The 16,151-nt window shown below is 46.0% G+C and overlaps 1 protein-coding gene across 5 annotated transcripts in view; it reads right to left on the reverse strand.

Annotated features, from left to right (window-relative positions):
- Nucleotides 1-16,151, reverse strand: part of LDLRAD4 (low density lipoprotein receptor class A domain containing 4) — a 285,488-nt gene that overhangs the window by 19,186 nt on the left and 250,151 nt on the right. For 2 of the 5 annotated variants that reach the window (XM_058043242.1, XM_058043335.1), the window contains exon 5: nt 2,531-2,685. In XM_058043242.1, the coding sequence (XP_057899225.1) occupies nt 2,531-2,685 (155 nt within the window). Of the gene's footprint in view, nt 1-2,530; nt 2,686-5,492; nt 5,659-5,680; nt 5,871-6,256; nt 6,327-16,151 lie in introns of those variants that run through there. The other 3 variants (XM_058043504.1, XM_058043419.1, XM_058043591.1) reach the window with 3 other exon arrangements.

Consider the following 16,151-nt stretch of genomic DNA (forward strand, 5'->3'; position numbering starts at 1 on the left):
TCTTTCAAGAAAGATGTCTGAATTTCCTCTATTTCCACTCACTATTTCTCTACCAATGAAAGACTTAAGTCACAATAATATTTTCTTCAGGTATTAGTGGTTAACAAACATTTTTATCTGTTTTCAGAGATATAATATATACCATTAAAAAAATATTCCTTTCCAAGAAAATCCACTTGGACAGCATGAGCACACAGAGGAAGGTGTGCCTGGCACAAGAAATGAATTTTACAAGTGTATAACCTGCATCTCACCACTCACACTATTATCTTGTGCAAGCCACTCCACTGTGGACAATGAGACCAGGCTGGTCATTTGCAGTTTCTTACCACAGAGCACTTACTTTAGTTTTCTGACCCTCATTCTCTGCACATTGCTTTTAAGGTTTGTACTGCACAGCCAGTTTCTATCAGAATTTCCTTCTAACACCTGACACAAAAAAAATTTCAAAGCTTTTGACATCTCAACTCAGAGACCTGTAAATCCCCATTCCCCACAAGTATGACCTTCTTCTAAGAAGAGCTGCAGCTTATCAGAAATTCAGATGAGTAATAGCAATGACAAATCTATACCAAAGGCTTTCAGAGGAATCAGTAACTGCTTCTTGCCATCCCCTCATCAATTCCCATGAAGTGCTCACTTGGCTGTGATTATCATTACTTATAATGGTGACATCAAACTGAAACTGAGTCAGTGTTTTAAAAATGATTTAAGATCAGTTCTGGGCACTAAAGCAGCTCCCAAGTCCCTGTTGCCAAATTGCATGCTCTTCTTCACCAGAAGGCAAAGTTTTCTACCTTGTGCCCAAGAGAAGGCAAAAAAAAATCACTGGCTCTGATAACAGACAATAGTAATGAACCATACAAAGGAAATAATGGGTTATTTCATGCATTTGACAGCTTACTACAGTTTAAAAAGATTTGTGAAGACGAAAATGCATTTCATTTATCTCAAACTATTTCATTTTAGGGATCTGTAGCAATTACAGCTAACATTTTTCAGACAGAATTGTGGTTCTTGAATTACAGTGTCCATTTTAAAGCAACATTCAAATTAATCTAGTCAATTTTTCCAATCCTCAAGTCCAAGAGGTGAAGGCTTGACAAGTTCCAGTTTCATCTGTAACCAAATTAGAGCTAACCATTCGTACACTACCCAAGTGCCAGGCAGCGAGGCAGCCTCTCCTTGAGGAGGCAGCTCCTTTCCTCCCCCTGCAGCCTCCAAGGAAAGAGCAATTCACCCCAGCAAAATGGCACAGGTGATGCACTAAGAGAGAGCTTTGGGAACCCTGCATTGTCACACTGTACAGCTGACTTTCAGGAGGGAGCTGCAATTGCCAGGGAGGCAGCTCCACAGCAGCCCTGTGGCATCTCTGCCTCCCCTGCTGAAATCTAACCATAACAAAAAGGCAAAAGCAAAAAGCCAGCAATTAGTGCTCAGCCAGAGCAGTCCCGAGGCCTCTCACCATTACCTTGGCAGCTCCCTAAGGAGCACAAAGAGGGAAGAAACATAAGACTGGAATGGATAAAAAGGTGAGACTGTGGTGTTAGAACTGGTGTAAACCATTATGATCACACCTCTCAGTTACAATCCGACTTTCTTTTTTTGACAGCAAAAGGAAGCTGTGAACTCAGCACTGTTACCAGGAATTCAATGCATCAAAAGGTGACTTCATAAATGGCCCCTTGGCCACCTCTGCCAGCAAAGAGGCCAAGGGCACCTCTCTGGGAAAAGCCCATCAGAAGGAAGGACCTCCCTGTAACACCACGGGATGCTGCAAGGCTTGTGGGGGATATCCCAAGGTCAGGGACATGCTGTGCTTAACCCTCACAAGGCAGCAGAGCATCCCACCCAGCAAACTCCTGGCTCACAAGGCAAATTAGGTGCTCATTTACTCTTGGGGTCACTTAACACATTCTTAACAAGTGCTGACTGAGATTCCATCTTAAGCCTTTGACCCAGTAACAACACATCTTAAGCACACCAGGTCCTTGGAGAGATCCTTTTTCTATCTCTTCTTGCTGTTCTAGTGAAACAAACACAACATTTTCCTGGGCCCTTACTGGGACAGTGGTTTTGATACAGCAAACAGCCATGCCAGCTTCACAAAACAGTAACAGAGAGAAAACCCCAGGATACCACACAACATATGGAAAGTCATAACAACATGTATTTCAAATCTTTGCACCCCAGCTCATCTCCATTCATTCCCCTTCCACACTCTCCTCTCAAAGTACAGCAGGAGCAAACACAAAGTCCCATCTAAGCTCCAAATGCAAAATGAATATAGGCTACATAAAACACAGCAGGGTCTAAAAATAATTGAAGAGCATGTACCTTATATTTGCGTTCCAAATTTGTTTTCTACCGACAAATACAACTTTGGCAAAAGACCTAACTACAGGGAGTATTAAAAGTGATATCAGAAGTTCTTCCAGCAGCTTCCTGTAGCAGAGCTCTTTGGGAGGCTTTGCTGCAGGCCCACAGAGCCCAAGGAAAAGGGAGTTTGGTGCAGGGGGCTCACACTCACCGTCTGCAGAGTTTCCTCCTGCCTCCTGCTTTGGCTCTGCCGGTTGATAAAGGAGCGAGTCGAGAGTTTGTAATGGTTCAACAAGCAGATGATCACTACCACCATAACAGTTATAACCACGATTATAATGATGATTTGAACAAACTCCAGTTCAGCTAAAACAAAGGGAAAAAAAAGAGGAAAACGTGTCATCAACACACGGAAGGTTAACCATCAAAGCAACAACCTGAAAAGACACTCAATATTTCTCTGAGACTGATCTGGCTTGAGATACTCTTGCTGTCTATTCTGCAAAGTTTTGTGATGAAAGCTGTTCTAAAAAGTATGAAAATTATTTCATTTTTGCCAGAGCAAACTGACCAGCATCAGTGGCTATAGGTCAAAACTAAGAAGCTTCTTAGTGATCCTTCTCTGCAGCCTCCAGAGGAAACAAACTCTTCAACATAAACACCATAGATGAACCTTTTGGACAAAACAATTTCACTGGACAAAAAACCAAAGGAACCTCATACACACACACCCCACTCTGTTTTAATAGCCACCTGTAGTACCAATAGAGTCCAGAGGGCTTCATAAGCCTCAAAGCCTGAGAGGAATCAGGACACTGATTATTTAATACACTAACCTTAATTTTTTTATCAAGTCAAGAGCATGAAAGCTATTTAACTAGAGTGGAAAACCTTAAGCCTATTGAATCTACATGCGGTGTCTTTTTCAATTACCACCTTCTCTCCAACGAGTGTAATGCTAACTTTTCCAGGCCTTTCCCAGTCAGGTAAAAATCTAAAAAGAGCTCTGGTACTCTAAAACAAGAGATGTTCCACCATGGATAAAAATGAAACCAGGGCCCTGGTTGTTGCAAGAGATACAATTACAATGAACTCCGTCAGAACCCATCATCTTATCTGAAGCCCTGCCTATACCACAAATATTAAGTATATTTAGAAATGAGTCACTCTTGCACCCTTTTGGCTACACTGGAGCAGCAAGGATGAGCAATGTAAGGGGAAAAATTGCCCTTTGCAGCTACCTAGTTGATGATATTTCTATGGAAACTGCATTGCTCACAGGGGATGCTCATCTTGAAAGACAACTCCAGTTAATGGGAGGAGGTCTTTGGTTGCTAGGCTGGTAGAAAAAGCAAAGAAGCAGCTCAAGTTGCTCTGTTTCAGTACTTTCCAAAAAGGGCATTACTTTTTGGATGCAAAAACATGAACTTTGGGGAACTGATACTAAATATCTGTTTTAAGAAGTTAATGAGGAAAGAGACATGCCACATGAAAATGAAAGAACAAGTATCGGCAAACAAGCCCCTTTTGCCCCCATCTTTAATTCGCAGCCACGCTCAGCTTTCTGTGTGACAGCAGAACACTTGTGCTGACACAACACAACTGTGAAGCTGAGCTACAAAAACACCACTCAAACATAAACCCCAAGACGAACCTGCAGTGCACCTAAAGGAAACCCAAGGCTGTTCCATTATTCTAAGATCTCTTGCAAACAAACATCAGGCTCCAGGAGCTACAAGCGTGCTGGTGTCCAGCGGGGGCTGGTGCCAAGCTCCAGCTGTCTGTCACCAGCCACAGCACCAAGTGCTGAGGGTCTGCAACCCTCTCCTGAGGAGTAACTAAGCCTACTTAAGGCTAAGGAAAGAGTAAAGGGCAAAAATATGTCTATCACTTTATCACTCCTCGCTGTTAAGTGCTTCCCACTCATCATTAAGACCACCAGCGTTTTCAAAGAATTTGGTTAGCCAGTGCTTGGTGCTCTGCTTTTGCTATCAACCCCACACACAGGGCAGCGATCTTTCTTTTTCCCCTCTCTTGCGTCACTGGAAGCTCACAATGTCAGCACCAGAAGATCAAAAAGGCGGAAGAACAGAATTAATTAAAAAATAAACCCACCCAAACCACAGTTAAGTTAAAAGTCTTGGTTTTTCTTGGCTCAGAAACACAGAACACAGACTTCACACAGCTGACAACTTCTGCAATTCACATTCTGTGGCTACTGAAGTATTAAAGGGTTTCTTTTTCTTTATACAAACTTTTTTTGGGTCCATGTCACACTTTAGACTGGAAAATGGGAGACTGTTGCTAAAGGGCAACATGCAAAACAACCAATGTTTATTTGGGCTTTCCTAGAATGCACAGATCACTAGAATGACATGTTACTTCTCTATCTGCCAAGGACACAGTCTTCTAAATTTATCGAGACCCCTGCATTTCAGGGGCAAGGGACAGTACTTCTCCCTTAGAGATGAGTGATTTGGTCTGTGAGCACTTCCCGTAGGAGGGAACCATTTAAAAATGCTTGATTAAAATACGGCCATACAATAAAGAAAATAAAAACCACAGCACACAGCTGCGAGCACATGCGATTTCCCACATTCAGTTTGCATTGTCAACACCAAACTGCAACAGAACACCTTACTGATGTTCAAGAGGATTTCCTCAATGGAAAGCACGGAGAAAAACTATAACTTTAAATCGCTTCTTCCTCCTGAGTGACATTCCTGCTGCTCATTAGGTTATCAGCGGTAAAAAGCAAAGGCAGCCTGCAGCAGCAGCAGCAGCAGCAGCAGCAGTCTGTATTTGCTGGCACGGATCGAGGCCATTTAAATAGTTCCTAGCGGCTGCTGACAGGCGCTGGGTCACCGCGGCCCCCATCACGTCCCCTGCCCGACACCTGCCAGGCGCGCAGGGCCACCGCCTTCCCGACAGGCATCTCCTCCTCCCCACTTCTCCCGTAAATTGACCGGGAAAGAAACCGGGCAAAGCTTCAGGAAGAGAAACGCTTTGGTTTTACGACCCTGAGCCTGTGACACTCACATACATCGGTTTCTTAACGCGCAAGAAACTGCGTTTCTAATAAAAATTCTCCAGCGGAAAAAAACCTAAAACCAAACACAACGTTTCAGGGTAAACGCCCAACACGGAAAAAGCAACACGCTGAATCAAATTACCTTCTCAGAAGAGCTCGAAAAGAGAGACACAATTTACAGCCCTAGCAGCGACCACACCAGACCGGCACCCCGAGCGAGCCTCCCCCCGCACACGGATCCCGCAGCTCCGCCGGCGAGCGCTCCCGGGCGCTGCGGTGCCCCGGGCCGCATCCCGCGGTCGCTGCCCCTGCGGACCTCGGCGCCGGTACCTCTTTCCAACAACAGGTCTTTTAACCGCGCATCCTTCACCGCTGTCCTGTTAAGCCGCTCACTGGACATGCTCGCCTGCGCCGGGCGGGGGGCTCAAGCCGCTCCGCCAGCCCCCGCGGCGGGCACCGCATCCCCGGCAGCCCCGGGCTCCATCCAGCGAGGGGGCACGGTCAGGGCGGCTGCCAGGGAGCCTCCCGCCCGCGCCTCTCCCGGCGCTCGGAGCGCGGCTGCCGCCCCGCAGCCGCCGCTGCCGCCGGAGCGGGCGGGCACGGCCGGCACCGGCCGCTCCCGCCCCGCCGTGCCCCGGCCGCGCGTGTGCGCGCACGCACGGACACCAGGGTCCCGCCGGGCTCCGCGCCCGGGGCGAAACGAGTTCGAGGAAAAAAAAAAAAAAAAGAAAAAAAAAATCGAAAATCCCAAACCACAACAACAACAAAAAGAAAAAAAATATTAAAAAACAGTCGACCGGCGAGAACAAAAGGAACGGAAAGGCGCTGCCCCGCTGGTGGGCGAGCCCCGCGGGGAGGCGCGGAGCGCAGACAGGGAGGGAAGGAGGGATGCAGGAAGGTCCGTACCTGACCCGCGCCGCCGCCGCTCTTTAAGCCCGGCCCGGCCCGGCGCGCTCGGGGCGCCCCGGCTCCGCCGCCTGCCCGGCCCGCCCGCGCCTGCGCCGCGCCCGCGCCGCCCCCGCGCACGTGCCCGCGCCCCGCCCCGCCCCGCCCGCCGAGACGGGACCGCGCGGGGCCGGACGCGCTCGCGGCCCTGGGCCCTTCAAAGGGCGCCGGCAGCCGAAGCTCGGCCCCAGCGCCACACCGGCAGCCAGAGGGATCCCGGGATCATCCCAGCTGCGCGGGCCCCGCTGCCTTATCCCAAGTTTCACGGGCAGTCGTGTGTGTCTCCGCGTGTGCGTAAAATACTAGGGAGTCGCATCCCGGCGCTATACCATAAAACCATAACCATCAGAAGGAACGATGCCTGTAACCTCAAGTTAAAAAAAAAAAAAAAAAACCTAAAGAAAGAGGGGAAAGAAGAACACCGGGCTTCAGCCGCATGTGTGTTTCTTTGGCAGAACTCCCAGCTCCAGCAGTGAGTGCTGCCTTCCTCTGCAGCCCTGTGCCTGCCAGTGAACCCTTGTGCCTGTCCCTGAACTCCTCTGCCTGCCCCAGAACCCCTGTGCCTGTCCCTGAAGCCCTGTGCCCCATCCCTCAACCCCTCTGGCCCCCCAATCCCCTATGCCTGCCTCAGCCTTTCTGGCTCCCTTCTGGCTGAAGAACGCTGCCAGGTGGGTTCCTGATCCCGCTCCCCACCTGTACTCGCACTCAGTAACACGATGGAGGCCAGCAGCAGGGACTCAGGGCTGTCCCTGCTGCCACTGTGCAAAGGAGCAGCACAGTCCCACAGTGTCTCTGACATGTTAGGAAGCACTGTCAGCACCCTGTCCTTCAATTCCCAGGATATTCCTTTATCCTGGCTTCAGCATCATGGCCAAGACTCCTCCCATTCCTAGTTACTTCTCTGGATTATGGTGGCATCCCCAAAGCACTGTATGAGACCAGTGTCAAGAAAAGTGAGCTGACCCTCTGGGCCACACTTTGCCAGGGCCTTGGAGCTCCTGAGAGCAGAGGAGATGGCTGCAGCACTGGGGAGGCTCCATGCCCCTCTCCAGCAGGCTGTGGCTGGCTCACCTCAGCTCAGCTCACAGCAGCACTGCTCTCCCCCACACACAGCACAGGCCCCCAGGACACGCTGGCAGACCATGGAGGCAGACCCAGTGCTGCCCACGCCTCTCATGTTTGTAAATCCCAGGCACCAGCCTCAAATATAAAGATGCCCTAACTCAAAGTCAAAGAGCAAAAGCCAGGAGGGGAAAGAAGCAGAGAGGAGTGGGCCTGCTTGCAGTCACCTATCAAGCTAGCACTATGAAGAGCCAGGGGCTTAAAAATATTAGGGAGACATATTCTGCTATATATATCCACAGCACACAGCAGGGCCCCTCTCCTGGTTACAGGCTATCCCCACTGTCTGGATTTATTAAACTGTTGTTGACGTTTAGCTTGATACTGCAAGGTCTAAGGCCTCAATCCAAACACAACAGTCAAGCTGGGGGACAGTGATTGTGGACTGTAAATAAATATCCTTTGAGAGTTCCTAGAAGAGCAGAATGAGTTTAAATTATGTGTCAATAGAATGCTTTTGTGCAAGTGGAGTATTAACCAAGTACGGCACTGTTACCAGCAGAGATAAGTAATTCAGTAGAGATAGCAGATGTGAAGCGCTTTCAAAATTAAAATCTGATTGTCCTTAAACTACTTTAAAGACAATTAATTCAACAGACCAGACTTCTGAGCATGGCTGTTGCGTGGGCATACCCACTCAATGTGTACAGAGCTGCTGCTGAGGCCAATTACCTTCCTGTTGCAAACTTTGTTTTCAAGGACGTTGTAAGATAAAGTTTCTGACCAAAGACTGACCTACATACATCATTCCCCAACCTCATGTTTAAAACGAGAAGCTGGTTTCAGATGAGTGCAGTTTAAAGACTACAAAGAAAGCAGAAAACAAACCAAACTAATATATTGGCATTAATGCTTGTCCTTTACTCATACAATTGAACTGTAGATGTTTAGAGTCTTCAGTTTCTGACGAGCATTAACCCATGACATAAAATAATTGCTTTGGCAAGACGGGGGACTCAGCACACAGACTGGTAACTCACACACTTTACTCACTCTCTAGCCCAATACCCACCAACTATTATTGTACAAGTGCAGGCACAATGACTGCAAAATGGTTACAGACTTCTGTGATAAGCATCCTCAAGAACGTCCTCAGAACAATATTTGGCTCATCACCTATTTATTAAGAATTTATCACAAACTTTTTAATGTGAATCAAGCCCTGTGCCAAAGAGCCCATATAAGCTTCTCTGTCAACAAGAATGGGGGAGCAGCTTCCTGCTAAAATTCCAAGTAGCAGGTTCCACCATGACCTCTGAGCAGGACGGCTGCTCTGGCGTCAGGGTAGAAGCTCCTTAAGCAGGTTCTGGCACAGAGTCATAATGCTTCTCCACAGGCCATTACAAGTCTAGCACATTAATGATAAAACCAAGGGCTAGTTCAACTTGGTAACAGGTGAAATTTTATGAAGGACATGTTCACTGATCTGTCTCCTCAGATCATTACTGAGAAAACTAAAGACTCATTTTGGAACCCACAAGAACAAAACCTGAATTTTTTATTTTACTGCTAGTAAAGATGTTAATCTCAAGTGTAAAGAAACAGTCATGCTTTGGTGACCAAAACTGCACAGATACTGCCTTCTCAATATGACTTTTGCATTTCTGCTACTTCTCCCTTTTTTTCTCTGATCCTCTAAAGACATTACTGACCATGGGCAGGTTCTTGGCCAGTTGTGATACTTTGAAGAATAAGAGAAAACCCACAGTCTTCGAAGTGGACAATAAGGGGGTGTTTTCCTCCTGCCTGCAGCCAGCCCCTTGGGGAGCCTGGACAGTGGGTGTGTGTGCAGAGGCGCTTCCCCCTCCCTGCACTGCCAAGCAACTTCAAGGCTTCAAGCACCTGCAGATGCACCCACTGAATGCCCCATGCCCCCACCTCTCACACTGCCTCCACCTGGGGGAAATGTTCACCTTTCTGATTAAATCTAGATTTTGTCAGAAAAAGACGGAGGAACAGCACCGACCGAGGGAAAGAAAAAGTGCTTTTCTCATAGGCAGTGAACTCCAGTAACCGATTTGCCAGTACATGTATCCAGATGTATTATGTTGTGTTTAATGTGATTAGGTGCAAGGAACAAGCAGATGGGAGCACTGTGGAGAGATTAGCAACACAGCCCAAAAGAAGTAAAGTTGGTGGAGGGAAGAAGACAGTATTTAAGGACTCTAAATTAACTCCCTGTTAAAGCTGTTCTTTACTCTGCAGCAATAAGAAGGATTAGGAAATTCAGGCAGTCCTTCACATGCATAGTTAGTTGCACAGCCTGAGTGATCCCTGTGCTGGCCACGCATGCAGTGGTTTGTTTTCCTCTGCTGGAAGGAGGGTTCAGTCAGGGACACTGAATTATAACATGCTGATTTAAAAGTAATCACCATTTCAGACCTGACTAGCACTGGCTCTGTTTACACTGGTGAGTGAGAAAATCTACTTACGAATTATCCCCACTGCAGTTCTATTAGTCCTCACATGTTGGCTCAACATAGGCAATTTACAGTCGTCTGTTCCAGCAGGGTTAAATGGTACAGTGAGCATAATGCCCTGGCCCTGCTTACCCTGCAGATCACACTGCTGCTAACTTGGATGCTCCCCTGCCACTGCTGCAAAACAGGTACGGAATTTCCTGGTGCTGATGCTTGAGGAATGAGAAGCTCTGGGCAGGGAAAGGCGGCTGTAAATATGAGGAAGATAATCAACCCGGACTATTCAGACCAGGAAAACGTCTCCAAGGGGACAAAGTCACCGGGTGTCTGAGAACAAAAATTTCCCACCATTAGGGTGAATATTGTGATACAGTGGCTTCCATGTGTTTTAGTCATTGACTGCTTCAATCCTACATTTAGTTCTGTCAAAAATTAGTGAACAAAATCAGCTGTGCTGAAAATACTGCACCTCCTTCCACCCTTAGTTTTGATCACATTCCACAGCTTTTGTCACATTTTGAGCTCAAATCGACTAAGTGTAAAAATGAGCTATTTAAGTAAGAGAAAAGGCAAGAAAGGATAACAATATTGTTTGTTTGGGATTTTAAAAATTCTGTTATTATTCAGAGCTCTCCCAGCAGTACTTGCAGTTAGTACCTGGAACTGGATTCTGTGGAGTCTCTGGTTGCAGCATGACTACCCTGCCTAAACTCCCTGTGGTTTCCAGGCAATTCCCAGCAAGTACAGGAAAGAATCATCCCTCATTATTAATATTTTTTTCTGTTCAAGCAGGAGCTAGAAGAAATGCACTAAGCACCACATTAAAAAGCTGGGAGATCACATCATGCATTATCCTGCCATAGGAATGGATGAAAGTTAAATGAGGGATAGAATTAGCATGGATGCTAGAATTAAGCACATGCAAAAATCCACCTCCAACACAAAACTGAAAGCCCTGTTGTAGAAGTATAGGTTGCTAAATAAGCTATTAGTGGTATTTTAGACACACAAAGAATGTTCACTCTTCCACTAAAGAACATACTTCAGTTACAGAGAGTCTCCTGCCAGGTGGATTATTCGCTCCATAAATCTCAATTGCCAGCAAACTCCCTGGCAGCCAGGAAAAGAAAACAAGGGGTACTCGACTGCAGGTTAACAGACTATCAAACATTTTAGTACTTTCTGACTAAGGTGTATGCAAAGACGTCAAAAAGCTGGACAGTGCAGAAACATCACAAGAAAACCCAGCAACCCTGGTCTAAAAAAAATATAATCTCGGGGCAAGACAGAACAGAGATAAGAAGGGAAAGCAGAACCAGGATTACAATACAGTACTAAAAATACAAGTAGAATGTGAAGAGCTGTATTTTATTTCTGACATGAATATAATCAGCTGGTTTAGAGATACAAAGCTCTGCTTCACTGATGGTGCTGTCTTGCACCTGAAGGTAAAGGATGAAGAGAGAACCTGGAAAAAGTATCTGAAGATATATGGGGAACAAAGGAAATCAACAGAATGCAAAATTTGAGGTCAGGGATGACATAAAAATAATGCTTTTAAAGAACTACAATGCCAATATAAGCTAGTGTAAACATTTAAAAGTGAGCAAAGGAAAGACTTCAGTACTGGTAAATGAATCTACATGCAAAACAAAGGAATTTGTTTTCTTTCATCCTGCAGTTTTCTTATCATTTGTCTTGCAGCATTTACATACATGCTGTCTGGATGTGTAATCATAAGGGAAATTAACCCTGGATAACCCCATGCTGCAGCACGTTTACAGAAATTGCTCTAGAGAAAACAACTCTAGGAATAAAATGAGGGATGTTCAAACCATCGGAAATCAAGTGAGTCACAGACACGATAGGTCTGAAGGATGGGAAAAATCTCTTTATGAGAACATGCCATTAAACATTACAATCAAGCATAAAATTGCTCTGCCACAGTATTTTGTTTTATTTGCATTGTTAAATTTCTTCTCCTAACAAGAATGGATAGTTTATAGCACTAATGATTTATACAAAAGAAGCTGTGTAAATGCATCCCAAATGGGTCCTTCTTTCTTAAGAACCACAGACTCAGTTTCCTTCAGCTTGATGGCAGATCAGTGACTCACACAGATTTCACATCTGCCTCAGGATACAATGGTGCAGCTTCTAACGAGGTTTCACGATGGATTAAGCTCCTATGGTGCAAGAGAGGTGTAAAAACTTATGCCAGTTTAGAAAAAGCACACTGCATTTCCACGAATTGCCGTGGTGGTGCAAGAGCTCCAGAGGCTCTGCCATTAACAACTGCTATCAGATTGCTAAGTTCATTACTTCTGGCTTCTGCAAGCCCACTTAAAATAAAATACATGGCTGGCATACAATTCGTGTATGTCCATGCACAGAAACACAACTTTTCCCCAATAAATCAATGTAATGGATCACATTGTGTACAAGTATTTACATGTGTCTGCAAAATACAGTCACCTCAATTGCAGTGCACCCTCAAAAGAGGTGAGGATTGAGATTTTTGGTGGACAAAATGATTTGGATTTGCTCTTGTTTTTACTCTCTTTATGATATAGCACAGTAATCTATTCCCAATCCACAGCATTCCAAAACAGTAGAGTCAGGTTCCTTCAAATCAGAAATCAGAAGAGCGACAGAAAACATCCCTGTGGGATCCACCCAGATCTTATCTTTCCAGAGTGTCCTTGACCTTTATGTCAAAATTAAGGTATTCATTCATGCTTGATTCCAGCAGCTGAAGCCTTAAGAAAATAATTTAATTCAAGGCAAAATCTTGAGAAAGGACAACACTGGGAATAAGAATCATAATCTAGTCAAGATCTCTTAGGCCAGCAAGAATGAGAACAATTGCAGATAAGAAGTACTCAGGTCATGGGGAAGTATCAGGAAGTTTGTAATGCACTTCTTTTCTGACTAATGGCCTAGGTGAGTGTGTGGACAATAATCTTCAAGCAGAGATGTGAGGGGGAAATAGGAGAAGAAGTCCACAGAGAATGTCAGTTGTCAGATGCTTCCTGCAGTTTTTCCATAACCACTTATCGGGAGCCAGTTTTAACGCATCATCACAGGCATTCCTCAGCAAGCAGCAGCGTTTCTGTCACTTCCTTCAGACTGGAAAAGGAGTAAGACTTCCCAAAAATACATCTTCTAGAAAAGAGGAAATTAAGCGAGCAAGCTCAGCACTCAATGGGAATGGGATACCTCACTGCTACTTGTGAAAAGCAGACCTCTGAGTAAACCACCAGCGAAACGACAACCACACTGCAGAAGCTACCAGGATATTTTTACCACAGCAGAATATGTTATCTTTTCATTTTGTAGAAAGGCAATAAAAATTCATAAGATTCATGCTCTGCATTTAAAGAGAAAAACTTGGTAATACAGCATTCAGACCACATGGTTTTTAACATTACCATGAATGGTCTAAGTTCTTCAGTCTTTGACATGTTCAGAAGGGATGGTGTTTACATTGACTTGTTCATAGTACATCATATCACATTTTAATGATTCAGTTCACTCTGACAAAAGGAAACATCTGCCATAATTTTTTTCTTTCGTGAACTTTATCACAATTAAAAATCTGACGTTTCACCAGCCTGTGTGCCAACTGAGAAGAACGCCAAGTTCGGCACTTCCCGATACATACAAATGAGTGCGGCATGAACAGCTAGTACCAACAGCACCAAGCCATCACTGACTTGTCAGCTCTCACCACAAAAGAGAAGAAAGATCACAGTTTGTGGGCAATAGTTTTATAATCTTGATCTGGTTTCCATATGACAGAGTGCAAGAGAGAGAAAGCAAAAAAAAAAAAAAAAAGATAAAAAGAACGTTTTGCAGCTCTGTGTGATGACAACATAAGATTTCTATGTCTTGCCCTATTGCAGCCAGAAAAATATTAAAACAGCATGTCAAAACTGGCATCGCTTCTAAAAATGATTTCCAAACATTGCTTGATGGACAGCACCCTAGCAACTCGATACAAAGCTGAAATCTGCATGTATTTTACATAAAATGAGACCAATCCTACCCAAGGCAATGACAGAATTCTCGTTTTCAACAGAATTAATGTTATCTTCAAGCTCAAGCCACTTCTGAGACACTACACGTGACAGCAAGGCAGCTTGACCGTTTACCATGAGTACCCTGTGTAAGGGCAAGCTAACTTCTGTATTTTTAGGCAGTTTAAACTACACTGTCATTTCAGGATGGAAGCTAAGAGCCAGGAGCAAAACCAGCAGCCATGCAGTGCTAGCTCATACGTAGAGTAGCAGAGTCCCACTCTACTGTGACGTTACTGAGCCCAGGCAGTCGGAGGGATGGATGTCTCTGAACAGAATCCAGGACAGAGCTGGGGTGTCAGTGATGGTTGAGAGGTGTTTTCTAACACTGCTGCTCCATCCATTTGTTCCCTGTAGCCCTAACATAATATTGGATCAGGTAAGATATAATTAAACTTGAAGTGTCTCATAGGAGGACTTCAGGTATCGAGAAAGGAAAAATAACCCTGTATGCAGAATATACAAGACTGCATACAAAGTATGGCATAGATGCTTAGGGAGATGCATAATCTTCTATCTGCGAGATCAGACTGAGACTGAGTTTCTCCCCTTAACTCTGTCACAGACCTGTTAGTGACCTAAGGCAAGTCCTTTCAGCTCTTCCTGCCTGTCCTCTCCATTCTTCTCTTTCTTGGTACCACAGCAGCACCTACGCAGCCCTTCCACAGAGCACGGCCTCACTCACCTCAGCCTTCACACGCTGTCCACTGCCAGTGCCATTTGTCAGTTGGGCTGCCAAGCCGCTTTTGAAGATGACATGTGAGCATCAAAATCACAAAGATGCAGTTTCAAAATCTGCCCAGTGGTAAGTGAACAGGTGCCTTTTCCCAGTTAGCAAAAGGCTGGTCCCAAGGGACCACAATGGTATTTTCCGGTGTGTGACAGCAAAAAAACCCAAAATTTGCTTGAAATCTTACCAGATGCACTGGGAAATGATAGCTAATGCATCTTACAGTTGGTTGGCTGGTATTTTTGGATGGGAAGCTGCATTGCAAACTACTTCATCCTGTATTCCCACTCTGTACAACTGCACATCCAACATTGTACTGACTCACTGGTAGCATTTTTGTGCAGCCCACTAAAGAGATAACACTACACCCCATTTGGGTGGGGCAAGGCTTTCTGGGCAAACTGACTTGTTGGAGAGGAAGTTTTGAGAGTAAGAGACTTGTTTTCAGGGTCACAGATAAACCGTGATCTCCTGTGAGTGCATTCAGAGCAGGAAAAACACATCCTCTCCCTCTCAATTCTCCGTGTTACCCCATTGGGGCAGCAAAATGATGGATGCTTCACATTTGGTGCAGCCCTAATTTTTAATATAAAATGTGTTTTTTCATTCGGATTAAGGTAAAGGGTTAAAACCAGATGAATCCAAGTTTTTATGCAGCCTTCAGGGAGAGGGCTAAGCTTTGTGCCCAGCCTAGGAGGGGATGCTGCCCACACAGCGCACCTTCCAGCCTGCCTCCAGGCAAACCCAGGGCTGACAAAGCCTTCTGGAGAAGCAAAGGGCAGAGAGATCTCTCCATCATCCTTTCCACTCTGGGATCAGGGGTCTCTGCCACACTTCTGATCCGCTGAGTTTTAAGTCAAAGCTGCCGAGAATCGGCCTGAGCCAGGCAAGCGTTTTACAGCGCTGCTCTGTGATCCCCTGCCACCGGCGCCGCTTCACGCATTCGTGCAGCGACTCCAGAAACAGCCTTGACTGCTCACCCATTAACTGAGAGGTGCGAGTCAGGTTTGCACTGCTGGGAGACAGGCTATTTTTACCACACTTAGGATGTGCTGTCACAACGTTAAATCCCAGCTGCAGATTTACCAAAAGCGCTAAGGGGATTTGTCCGGGATTTCAGGATGCCGGCATCCTGATCTGCATAGCAGCTCAGACCAGGCTTTTTGCCATTCATAAGTCCCAGACAAATGACTCGTGAGAGCGTGCAGCTTGCCAGCACGGCGCATACCCGGCGAGCACGCGGGGTCTGGGATGTGTCTGACACCGGAGGCATGTGCTGGCCACCTGCACTCGGCATCCCAGCCTCCCCCACAGAGTTCACCAACACCTGGCTGCGTCTGTGCGCCCTCTCCTCTGTGCACCGTGCCTGGGCACACCACACCACGAGGACCACACATGTGGCACAGGCCTGGCCACACAGCCCCTGCCCTCAGGCAGGGCAGTATTTACTCCCCGTACATCCCACGCCACTCCTGCTCTCTCTAGTCTCAACCAAGTGCAGCACA

The sequence above is a fragment of the Melospiza georgiana genome, chromosome 1 (assembly GCF_028018845.1).
Source record: "Melospiza georgiana isolate bMelGeo1 chromosome 1, bMelGeo1.pri, whole genome shotgun sequence".
NCBI lineage: Eukaryota > Metazoa > Chordata > Aves > Passeriformes > Passerellidae > Melospiza > Melospiza georgiana.